The sequence below is a fragment of the Nothobranchius furzeri genome, chromosome 8 (assembly GCF_043380555.1).
Source record: "Nothobranchius furzeri strain GRZ-AD chromosome 8, NfurGRZ-RIMD1, whole genome shotgun sequence".
NCBI classification, from domain to species: Eukaryota; Metazoa; Chordata; class Actinopteri; order Cyprinodontiformes; family Nothobranchiidae; genus Nothobranchius; species Nothobranchius furzeri.
The window spans coordinates 57,100,324-57,112,865 of record NC_091748.1 but is presented as its reverse complement, the minus strand read 5'-3'; the positions used below and the strand labels follow the sequence as shown (position 1 = coordinate 57,112,865).

Below are 12,542 nucleotides of genomic sequence, written 5' to 3'. Positions count from 1 at the left end.
ATACTGTTTTAGTTTCCATCATTTTTACCCACAAACTTACGTTTCACATCTAACTTATTGGAATCGACGCGCAGTTGAGTGGATCCATGACTCCGGTGTGCGCTCCAGATGCATGGATCAACTTCTTGTCGGGAATAACTGGCACAAGACTTGTCCACGTAAACCCGACAGCATTTAAAAATGAAAAACAAGACCTATTTTTTTTTTGTATCTGATAACAAAACAAAATAAAAAACATACTTTTGTCAGTTTTTGATATAGGTTTTCAGTAGAAAAAAATTAAACATATACACGAATTTTGTTGTGATGATGTTTATGATTCAATCAAGTGAAAGCACATTAAGCATCTCACATAATAAGAGTGCATTTGTTGTGTTTAATATCATGTGGAATATTAGTATATGTTATCACTGTTGTGCAGTAAAAACGTGTTGCTGTGATGCAGTGGCCCCTCGTTGATCGTGGGGGTGATGTTAAAAAAAAAACCGCAACAGGCAAAATACGCAAAAAACTCAGCTTTATTTTTTACTATTATTATAAAAACCCCTCAATACCACTTAATACACTTTTCTCAGACAGGCTGATACGTTCCACTTCGCTTGTTCGGCACTGCCAGCTGGCTCCAGCGTGTGTGGCTCACGCAGTCACGTCCTTCAGCGCCGGGAGCGCTTATCAATAATGCGCTCCAGCAGCAGCATACAACTGCTCTTCCCCCTGCAGACATGCTCGTCACCGTCACAAACGTTTTCATACGTTTCTCTCTTGTTTAATCACTCTCAAACTTTAAATCGTTGTACCTTCAAATGCATAATACACACTATTTTAAAAGCACACACACTGGCACAAAAACAATCTGCTAAAGTGCAAAAAATGAACTGCAAGCACCACTGTAAATGCAAACTCTCTCAAGTACATGAAACACTATTTATGCAGCAATATGTGTTATTGTTTGAAGACTTGGCAGCTCTTTCACCTCTTCTCAGGAAACCTTGCACACTTCCCCAGTCTGAGAGAGAGGTCAACCTGGTGAAGCAGAGGCTGCCTGAACATGCAGCATTTCTCAGAAACTTGGACCAGGACTTTGAGTTGCGCTTAAGAAAAGCAGCAGCGACATGGAGCTGTTTTCTCAACCCTTCACCATTAGCGTGGACTCAGTGTCTGATCACATTCAGAGGCAGCTGATTGAGTTTCAGTGCGACTCTGAGCTAAAGAATAATTTCATGTCACTAAACCTGAAAGAGTTCTACACACATGTCTCATCAGCAAGGTACTCAGACATTAGGAAACATGAACAAGTCATGTTATCTGCACATACGTCTGTGAACAGACCTTCAGTGTGATCAACCTGAACAAGTCCAGGCTCAGAAGCACTCTGACTGACCCACACCTACAGGACACCCTCACCCTCTCAGTGAGTCAGCTGCAGCCTAATGTTGAAAAGTTGATAAATGTCAAAGAGCAGCTTCATGTTTCTCATTAGTAGTGCCATTTTAATGTTGCTCTCCCTGTTGGTGTGTTATTGTTGGGCAGGCATGCTGACGTTTTACACTACGAATGATTATAATTACAGACAGAAGTTCTATTTTTCTTCTTGAAATACCTATATGTGACGTATTTGTCATCTTTTGGTAAGTGTTCTTTAGGAAAAAGTTTGGGCACCTCTGTGTTAGACTATTGGACTTCAGAGTTTAATTATTATTTTTTTTTTTTCAGTTTCTCATTTGCAACTTCTCCCTCCCAGTGTACACAGTCCTGGTTGGCCTTAGCCTCGCTCAGTCCTCCTCTTTCAGATTTGCTGATGAAGTTTGGAACCTGCATGTCTGCATCTGGGTCCTCCCAACAGGTTGTTATCTGAAATAGCTCAGATGCAGATAGGGCTTATGGGGATTTTATCCACACTGTGATTAAAGACCTCATTAAGTTTATACAACAGTGGCCTAGTATGAGTGTCTTCCCTGCGACTGGGAGATTAGGGTTCAAATCCCCGTCGGGCCATACCATAAAGGGTCTAAAATGGGACCCAGTGCCACCAAAGATTGCTCTTGTTGCTCTTCTTTTTCTTTTGGCATTTTTCTTCACGGGTTGCCATGGCGAATCATCTGCACTCCTTACCATTTTGTAACTAAATATCCAAATTTGTTTGCAGGTTGCTTCACAGCAGATCCCAACTCCACAGGAAGAAGCTGCAGCTTTTGATTTTATATAGCGCCTTAAAACTATTTAGGTGTGTGTGTGTGTGTGTGTGTGCGTGCGTGCTTGCGCGCATGTGTGTGTGTGTGTGTGTGTATTTTATGGAGAACAAGAGGACAAATGAGGGGGAAGAGAAGAAGAGAGTACACTGTGGGAGGCAAAGGATCTTACATCAACCAAAGAAACCAGAGCAGGACTATAGGAGCTCCTCCACACATTTTTTTTCTGATAAGACAATCTGCTAACACACACACACACACACACACATCCACGTCACCTTCCATATGCTGAGCCGTTTCAACACCAATATTGATGACTCAGCAGTTAGATACAAAAGTTCCTGGACATTAAAAACATGAATCATAAATTCAACCTTTTTTTAATTAGAATTAGAATCATCATTAGAGACATTTACAGACCTGGGTTGTGTGTTTTACACAACTTCACTGTGGTGAAACCATGTAACATCTTTGATTTTTACGTCTGGGTCTTTGCACTCAAACCAGATTTTTGGTTGTTTTCAAGATTCATGTTTAACTTTCTTCTCTTTAAGCAATCCTCATATTTTCAGATATTTTAAAAGGCTTGAAAGTTCCTGCTGTGAGAATCCTACCAGTTAAAATGTGTTTATTATTTTAAAAATTTGGTTGTCATTGCATTACAAAGGCGTGCTCTATATGATAATAATCATCAGGTCAGTTCTTCGTAAGGATAGTCAGCGGCTCGTCGACGACATGGAGCATAAGTCACAATGTTGTCAGCATCAGAGCTTGACGGCTGTCACAACAGATTTGTCACACAGCAAGAAACTGTTGCTTCTGTGGGGTTTATCATTGGTTCTCACTTATCATGGCTGACAACTCGAAGCAGGGCATCATCTGTGTGTGATGGCTCACAGCGAATAAAATGTGTTTTATTAACTTATAGAGCTAGCAGGCACCTGTCAGAAACGTGCTGTCCATGAGCTCAGGGTCCAGAAATCCACCACTTCTGGTTTCAGTCAAAATAACCCTCGGGAAAACTCTCAACTATGATGCAAACTTTTATCTGTTTTTAGTTAAGTTAAAACAAAATGAGGGGCTGCTGATTGAAACTCTACATACAACATCATATTAGTTGCATGACAGCTAGTATGTAGATGTACAGCTCTGGCAGGTGTCTGACAATGAGCCACCCCTTCCCATTAAACTGGTTTGATGATCTCCATCCATCCATCCATTGTCTGAACCCGCTTTGTCAATGCAGGGTCGTGGGGGGGCTGGTGCCTATCTCCAGCGGTCAATGGGCAATCAGGCGGGGTACATCCTGGACACAGAGCCAGTCCATCACAGGGCAGCACAGAGACACACAGGACAAACAGTCATGCACACACACACTCAAACCTAAGGACAATTTAGACAGACCAATCAACCTAACAGTCATGTTTTTTGGACTGTGGGAGGAAGATGGAGTACCCGGAGAGAACCCATGCATGCACAGGGAGAACATGAAAACTCCCAGGACCTTCTCACTGCAAGGCAACAGCTCTAACCACTGCGCCACTGCGGAGCCTGGTTTGAAGATCTCATACATGCAAATGAAACCAACAATCAAAATGCTGTCATTTTCTTTATTTATGTTAGATTTTCCTCAGCATGGAATTCTTAGTTTGTTTGGTAAATGAAGACAATATGTGGCTAATAATCCACTGAAGAGTAAACAGTTACTCTTTTCTCTTAATTTATTTTGTTTATATTACTAAATAAATCCAACCAATGTTTTAAAAAAGCGTTAAAAAGAGGAATCTGAGGAAAAAGGCTGAGGGAAAACTACAGGGAGGAAACAAATTATTTGCCAGATTCATTATGCGTGCCAAATCGGCCATGTGTCGTGCTTCCCCCGGCAGAAAAAAACCTGCCATATTCTGTGGCCAACCTTCACCTTTCCTGTCTCCGTTAAGGATGGCGTGCCAACGTCCAGACGGTCGGTGTGCTTTATGGCTGTCAAAGTGAGAGGATGGCAGTTCACTGAGAGTTTCTGCAGCTCGTTTGCTCTTTTTTTACATTTGAATCATTTTTTCTTCACTTGGTCTTTGATCTCCAAGATGGCTTTAGTTTTATTTTATTTTTGTGCGTTGGGGAAGAAAACGGGGAAACAGAGAGCTGTGTGATTTGTTTTACCCTATAAATGCAGGGTAATATGTTGTGTGATGTTTCATTCATTTTGACCTTGAAGTGTCGGTTTTTCTTTTGGATACGTTTAATTTTAAAATAAATCTCAAGTTACAATTTGAACATGTAGGAATACACCCACCTTATGAAGGAGTTTTATGCAGTCCTGTGAATAACTTTTGACAGTGATGATTTGAAATCTGCAATTACACAGTAAAAAAAAAAGAAATTCATGAATTAATTTTAAAAAATGTATATGTATATCTGTATATATATATATAAATAAATAAATATATATATATATATGTATATACACACATATGTACATACATATATATGTATACATATATATATATATATATATATATATATATATATATATATATATATATATATATACATATATATATATATATATATATATATATATATATATATATATAATGTATTCATTTCTTTTTCACATCTCTTATTCTGTGTTCTGTTGGCTGTGTATGCTGTTGCACATTTATGTTTGTATTTCAGTAACAATTGTGTGCTTCCATACAGCTGTGTTGCCAATTTTGGAGTTTGGAGACCTTTAGACTGACAATTATTACTTTAAAGCTTCAAAAGGGACATTTTATGCATAACACACCTTTTGCCTCTTTTTGTGCTGTCATGTGGATTCTCTAATGCCTCTAAAAATACTCCAAATGTGTAAAACCCCATTCGTTTTCTGTCAATTTTTGTTTTGAGTTATTATGTGTCTAAAATAAGCCGTTTCAAAAAATCCCCATTTGTAACATCACAAAAATGGAAATTTGCATACCTCTCCATGGCAGCTTACTCCGGGCTTCTCCCGGATATCGGAACTTCTCATTTTATAGCAGCCTGAGTGAGGGAGGGGTGGGCGTGGCCAGCCCCAGTTTGTTTTCTTAAAGTGACAGAGCCCTGAAACAGCTCATTCTGGAAGGTACTGATACTGCTGAAATCACTTTATGCGACGTGAAGAACGCAATGAACAGGTTTTCTATAAACCATAAAGTTATTTTAACTTGAGAAAATAAAAGGCATAATATGCCCCCATCAAAAGGAAAAATTTGTTTTAATATTCCTGTTTTCTTTGCTTTCGTTTTGTTTGTACATGACTCCTCATATTCATCCTTCTCTCTGTAAGCACCCAGCTGAAAGAAAAATAAAGGTGGTCACTTCAGTGGAAAAAACAAGAAAATTAAAATCTGTGGTGAAGCATAATTGGAAAAGGGGTCAAAACAAAAGTGTAAAAAAACAGAAAGGTCTAAAGATGAAGGAAATGTAGAGAAAACAGACAGAAGGGCAGACTAATGAGGGCTGAGATCACCAGATACTGTTTCCCTTTCTCATCACTCTGAAAGCTGAAGGCCACAGAGGTGTATCTACAGAGCTGAGGGAGAGGAGGAGACGTCATCAAGTAGAGTGAAAATCAAACTTTGAGTAGCTGATATAAGGTCTCTGTGTGTGAAGCGTTCTTGTGTTTGGAACCTCTCCAACCTAAGGGTATCCAGTCTTCTCCTGATGGTGCTATTGTCCTCCTAAACAGCTGTTGTCACCGCCATCCTCCCACACATACAAAAACCCGCCAAAAACTCCAAAGAAAAGAAGCATCCTTATTGTTTTCTATTTTGTTATCTTCACTGGAGAGCTTCACATCATCATGCTTGATATCTAAGTGCAGCAGCCTTCCGCCAACACTGTGCGTGCCTGTGTGTGTGTTTACAAGTGTGTAGACAGAGCTCCACATGGATTACACGGCGTGAAATATTGGTATTCATGTGATGGTTCTGCTCTGAGTGTGTCTTCTGCTTTTGTGGGTTTATATTAGGATCCTGGCTGCAGCAGGGGCTCATATGAACATCTCAGTGGATTTGAGGACTCTGAGGGCTGTGAGAGTACTACGACCCCTCAAACTGGTCTCAGGAATTCCCAGTGAGTGTGAAATATTCCAGCTCACAGTCTCAGACGTACAGTATAAGTTGTATATTCAATTAAAACTCAAATATTAATTTACTCCACTGATATCTGGTCATGTTTTCATAAATCATCCTTAAACGTATCATATTAAAGTGGTATTAGGAGTTGTGCTTTCATGTTATGAACTCAACATGTGCGCCTCATTTTCAGGTCTGCAGATTGTCCTGAAGTCTATAATGAAGGCCATGGTGCCTTTGCTGCAGATTGGTCTGCTCCTGTTCTTTGCCATCCTCATGTTCGCCATCATCGGCCTGGAGTTTTACAGTGGAAAGCTGCACAAGACCTGCACACCGCAGCCCGGAATCCTGGGTAAACATACACATCGCTCTTTTTGACTCTTTTTGTAATCATTTGTCTAAACCTGATTAAAATGTAAAGAAGTAACCAAACTAATTTACAGAGCTTAAAGGCCAGGTTCACCGAGAAACCTTCTTTTACTTATTATTTTTGAAAATGTTTAACTCATTCACTGCCAGCCGTTTCTTGATCAGTAAAGCCCTTCGCTGCCAGCGTTTATTTGCATTTTTACTGTTTTTTAAGGAGTCACAGAACGTTGTGCTAATGATGATGTCAACGCCAAAACTAGCAAAACAAAGAGGAGGCTCACCTCTTCCATCAGCAAGAATCTGTTGCTGAATTGTGATCGGCAGAAGCTTTTCCGGTTCGCGCCTCACTTTTTTTTTACAGCAGCGGCCCAAAAGGATCTCCTAAAGACTGATTCATGCTTCTCCGTCTGCGTCAGTGCGGAGACACGCAAGGCCATTATCCATCCTTGCGGGCCTGCTGGAGAGCCCAGCAAGGACGGACGGAGTCGAGCTCTCTTTTCTAAATATCCGTCCGTCGAGACAGGCAACGTAAGCTTGTGATTGGTCAGGACGCCGCTGTAGTCTACACCAGTGGTTCCTAACCTGGGGGTCCCGACCCCCACAAGGGGGCGCCAAAGCCTCTCATTGGGTCGCCCGGACCTCTCCACTTTAAGGGGTTAAAACTTCATTTATTACTTGTTTATAGCCTGAGTTTTGCACACATTTTTTTTTCATGAGTGAAAAGTTTACTGATATTAAGACAGGAAATAATTAGTACAGAAAAAGTAACACACTTTTAAGAACATTTTGCTCAGCTCACTGTTTTATTTTCAAGCGTCAAAAGTTCATTAAAGATAGGACTGGTTGATTAATCACAACCTTTACAGTAAATAAACTATTATAAACAGTAATATACACATTTAAGTACATTTTGCTCAGTGTATTTTTTATGTGTCAAACGTTTATTGAAAGGAATGATTGATTTATCGGTGTTTACAAGAAACAATGTGTTCAGAAAAGTAATACAAACTGTCAAGCACATTATGCTCTGTTTGGTTTTGTTAGTGACTTTATTCTGTACTGGAGCCTACTATTACTGTTATCTATTGAATCAAAGCATATTAAAATGTGCTTGAACAATTTTATATATTTCTTAATACTGTTTGTACTGGAAGAGAGAATGGGAGGGGGTCGTCTTACTTTTACTGGTAAAAAAGGGGTCCCTTGGGAAAAAGGTTGGGAACCACTGGTCTACACCGCCGCCATTGCGCCCTCAAAAACATAAATGAGAGCCGAGGATAACTAGCGGCAGACACGGAGCAACTTGAAGAATACCTCGCGAAAAAACTCTAAAAACATGAACGTTTAATTCTCCGTGACTGGAGGAGTGAAAAGATGCGCAGCAAGCATTTTATTTGTGGACGGAAATGACAGGAAACGTGGGTTTAGAGGTGGCGAGCGCATGAAGAGGTGGAGGAGGATGAGGGACAAATTTGTCCGTGTTAAAAAGTCTCATATACAAAAAACACAATATAAACACACTATCTTGGACCGGATACATGACAGGATACCACAGAACAGCGCTACGCCCTCTGCTGTCCTGGTGGGGAATTGCTTTGCAACACTCCCCAGGAGAGTATGAGGGCAAAACGTCTCCGTCCGTGCGTGTGTGTCTCTCCCTTTTGGAGCTGACGAAGAAGCACGAATCAGGCTTACCACATGGATTTTCTGCTTCCTGATCACGTGACATGTGACATACGCGGATGAAGATCGGCTTTAGAGCTGGAATGTTTGTTCTCACGGTGCGGGGGCTCGTTCTGATGCCCACACAGTAAACAAATGTAAATGACGACTTTAGTCGTTAATGGCAGTGAATGAGTTAATAACTGAGTTGTTCTTGCAGGCTGAACATGAAAATAGTCTCCTATCCCCTATTTCCGGTACTACCTTCTGATAAAACATAGATAGAAAAAAAAAACATTTTTTTGTACGGTTTTGTGAAAAATGGATTACGGGCAAAACCACGGTATGAACTAGAAGATACCCGAGGAGAGGGGTGAGTGTTCAGTGACCAGCCTAGCTGGTTTGCTAATTTGCTGTAGCAGATTTAACCAATCAGAGGCGAGATGTCCAAACATCAGGTAATAAACTCCAAGTCCTGCCTTCTGCTGCCACTTTCTCCTCCAGCTGACTTCCACATCCTGAAACAGGCACACCGGAGCTATTTTCCCAGATAACATTTGATTCATTCCTACTAGAGACCACTGCAAATGTATCAAACTATGAGTGAAGTTGACCTTCAAAATCAGAGTTGGGCTCAAACGTTCTTGTTCATTGTCTTGTATGTTTTTGCTGTGTCATGCATATTCACAAAGCTCTTAAGATTGGTCACTCTGCTCAGAATCACCAGTGTGAACATCAAACATCATGCTGCACCTGCAGACCAGATCAAACCAATCTGGCCTTGCTGTTCTGGATGAATACAAGGAACAATGCGGCGCACCACAATGGCAGTGCTCATTCACGGTGGTCAATAACCTCCCAGTTGACCCTTGTTTCACCTGAGATGAAAGGACAGATCAGATCTGTCACAGACGGTGAAATTAGGGTTCAGACGGCTGACATCACAGCTCACTGGGTTCATTTAAACTCATTAAATCTGTGTAATAACAGCAGGTCTTTGGGCATTTTTCTGTTCAGAAAACGAGACAGCGGACTCGATTGAGTACGAGTTCCCGTGTGGCGTGCGTCAGTGTCCAGCAAAATATGACTGCAGCGAAAACTGGATCGGACCAAATGACGGCATCACCCAGTTTGACAACATCCTGTTTGCTGTGCTCACCGTGTTCCAGTGCATCACCATGGAGGGGTGGACCACTGTTCTCTACAATGTGAGATTACTGAAGGTGTAACAGCATTTTAAACAGCACATGACATATTTAGATGTCTGATTATGTTTATGAAAATATTTGAACCAAAAAGCAGAAGGCGTGTGTGGAAAAATGAAGTAAACGGCAGTCTGGAGCAATTATTTTTTGCACGTCCCTATCAGTAGTTTTGTTCTGGAGGAATTTAAGCTCATCAGCCACCAAAGCACTGCAAATAAAAATAATCATAGAGGGTTTTTTTTCTCTTTCAGTGTAAAACCAGCTATGATTTCATTTTCTGCTCAAGTTGCAGTACAGACGGTGGGGGGGGGGGGGGGGGGGAGCTGCAGAGCTCTTTATTAATATCGGTGAGTCAGAGGGAAGGGAGAACACTTTCTGCAGATAGGAAAGGAAGCCGATTGGAAACTATTGCTATCGTTGCATTTTCTGACAGCTATAAATGAAGAATATATTGTATGAACAGAGGGTTTTAAAAATAAAACCCAAAAATGTGCTTGAATTATTTACACATTCTTTCTGGATAGATCCGTCAGCGTAAAGCACCCGTAGATTCAGCTGTATTCAGATTTACTCACTCACTCGCGCATTTTCTGAGCTGCTTTTCCTCAGCAGGGTCACAGAGAGCTAGTGCTTTTGTCCACGCAGTCATCAGGCGAGGGACATCCTGGACAGGTCTCCAGTCCATCACAGGGTCACACAGAGACATACAACCGCTCACACACTCACTCACATCTAGAGACGTTTAAGGTGTTGGTGGAAACCAGAGAACCCAAAGGAAACACACACTTTCATGGGGAACAAGCTAACGCCACACATGATCGTAGTCAAGATTCGAACCTGTGACCTTCTCATTGTGAGGCTATAGTCCTACCAACTGCGCCATCATGCAGCCTCAAATTAATGCACATACAAATGTATATTTCAGCCATAATTGATCCTTTACAACATATATTTCAGTAAAAGTTTATATCTACACAGTTTTTTTGTAGACATATATATTAAGATATATTTTAAACATTCACAAAAATAAGCTTATACATAAAGCCTAAAGCAGGGGTGTCCAGCTGTTGCCCTTGAGGGCCGCTAGCCAACATGTGTTTGTTGTTTTCTTGTTCCAACACCTGAACGGTTAAATTACCAGTTCAGCATGTCATTAAGCTCTGTGTGAGCCTGTTCGTCCCTCACTGATTAAAACCAGGGCCCAGTCCCAGTACTCGCACTTCCACCCTTGCACCCTTCAGTTGCACGTTTCTGTCCAGGGGTGTGATCGAGTAGGGTAGCACGATTCTCAAATGCAGAAGTTGACCACTCCTCTTTTGCATCCTTGATCTGCACTACGTCCAAGTCTGCATCAATGCAGATTTGGACAAAGGGTATTACCCACAATCCATTGCTGTGTGGAAATTTTCAGAAGAAGGCAGAACAATGGCTCGAGTGCCTTTTATGAAAATATGCATTTTCAAAGATAAGAAGTTCATTTTAAGACGATTAACGGTATTAATTAATGCTCTGAATGTTTTATGCTAAGATTTAATGTGAAGAGCAATGAATGTAATTTTTTTCAAGAAATTGTTTGTTTGTTTGAAAGTTGTTAATAAAGATTTTTTTTTACTTAGTATAAGCAATGACCGGCATGTGTTGCGGTTGATGGCACAATGCTCACTGTCCCATTGCACACTTGTGCAATACACACTGGAAAGCCTTACTGCTCACATCCTCCAAGTGAACTTTGCTGAAGACCGCAGGGTGCAGTGTGAGTATTGGGATTGGGCCCAGGTGTGTTGAAGCAGAGGAAACTCTCAGACATGCTGAAGAGTTACCATCAAGAACCACGGTTTGGATACAAGGAAAAAAAGTCTTTTCTGGTCAAACCTTGAAAGTAACTTCAACTCAGTTTCATCTTCTGTTCCAAAACTTCACATGTATGTTGGTTTAACACATGCTTGAATGTCTCAGACCAACGACGCTTTGGGCCCTACCTGGAACTGGCTCTACTTCATTCCTCTGATCATCATCGGCTCCTTCTTCGTCCTGAACCTGGTGCTGGGAGTCCTGTCTGGGTAGGAATCCACATCTAACACACCATCCAAAACATCAGGAGATACTTCAAGCTGCAGTTTACAGAACAAAGTACATTTATTAATTTGGCAGCTTAACTTCTTTTTTGTTTCATTCCTCCTCTTTCTGTTGGTAGATTAGCTTTGAGAGGAGCTTAGTGCAACAACTTGTTATCCTGTGATTGTCTCCAAGAGGATTTACACCCCCCTCTGTGTCCTCAAGAGTAAAAAACCAATGGTGTGATCTGGAATGATTTTGCAGAGAGTTTGCCAAAGAAAGAGAGAGGGTTGAAAACCGCAGGGCCTTCATGAAACTGAGACGCCAGCAGCAGATTGAAAGAGAGCTCAACGGCTATCGCGCCTGGATCGACAGAGCAGGTGGCTTTAATCTCAGTCAGATCTGCTTCGTCTCAATAAGAAAGAAAAAAAAAGCTCTGATAAACTGATTTTATGTAAAATTCTGCCCACTGGTGATAAATTCTTCCATACGATCTTAAATGTGCTGCTCATATTTGTTTTCCAGAGGAAGTCATGCTTGCAGAAGAGAATAAGAATCCGGGCCCTTCCGCCCTTGATGGTGAGTTGGACGGAAGTTTTTGTTGTTGTTCTTTAAAATGTTGCTTCAGGCATTTACGGACCTGTTGGACAGGTTTGCCATTCAGTCTGAGTGAATATTCAGTCTTCAGACTAAAATGTTATTAACAGTCCAGTCAATCCTCAGGGGCCTTGCAGATGTGTGTTCAAGTAAAATATTTAATTATCAAGAAGGTAAATAAATTACAAAATATTGTTCCAGATTCTCATTTTAGCAGCAAAATTTACCTCAGGGATGTTAATCTGTCACCTGTCAGAATTAACAGTTAACTCATTCACTGCCATTGACGACCAAAGTCGTCATTTTAGATCCAACCGTTCACTGCCAATGACGACTAAAGTCGTCATTTGCATTTTTTTTTACTG

The 12,542-nt window shown here is 41.0% G+C and overlaps 1 protein-coding gene across 5 annotated transcripts in view; it reads left to right on the top strand.

Annotated features, from left to right (window-relative positions):
- LOC107393140 (voltage-dependent R-type calcium channel subunit alpha-1E) overlaps nucleotides 1–12,542 on the top strand; it is a 172,629-nt gene that overhangs the window by 97,468 nt on the left and 62,619 nt on the right. For all 5 annotated transcript variants that reach the window (XM_070554154.1, XM_070554153.1, XM_070554152.1 and 2 more), the window contains exons 6-11: nucleotides 6,184–6,287; nucleotides 6,483–6,641; nucleotides 9,338–9,528; nucleotides 11,482–11,585; nucleotides 11,845–11,960; nucleotides 12,106–12,159. In XM_070554154.1, coding sequence (XP_070410255.1) covers nucleotides 6,184–6,287; nucleotides 6,483–6,641; nucleotides 9,338–9,528; nucleotides 11,482–11,585; nucleotides 11,845–11,960; nucleotides 12,106–12,159 — 728 coding nt within the window. The remainder of the gene's footprint in view (nucleotides 1–6,183; nucleotides 6,288–6,482; nucleotides 6,642–9,337; nucleotides 9,529–11,481; nucleotides 11,586–11,844; nucleotides 11,961–12,105; nucleotides 12,160–12,542) is intronic.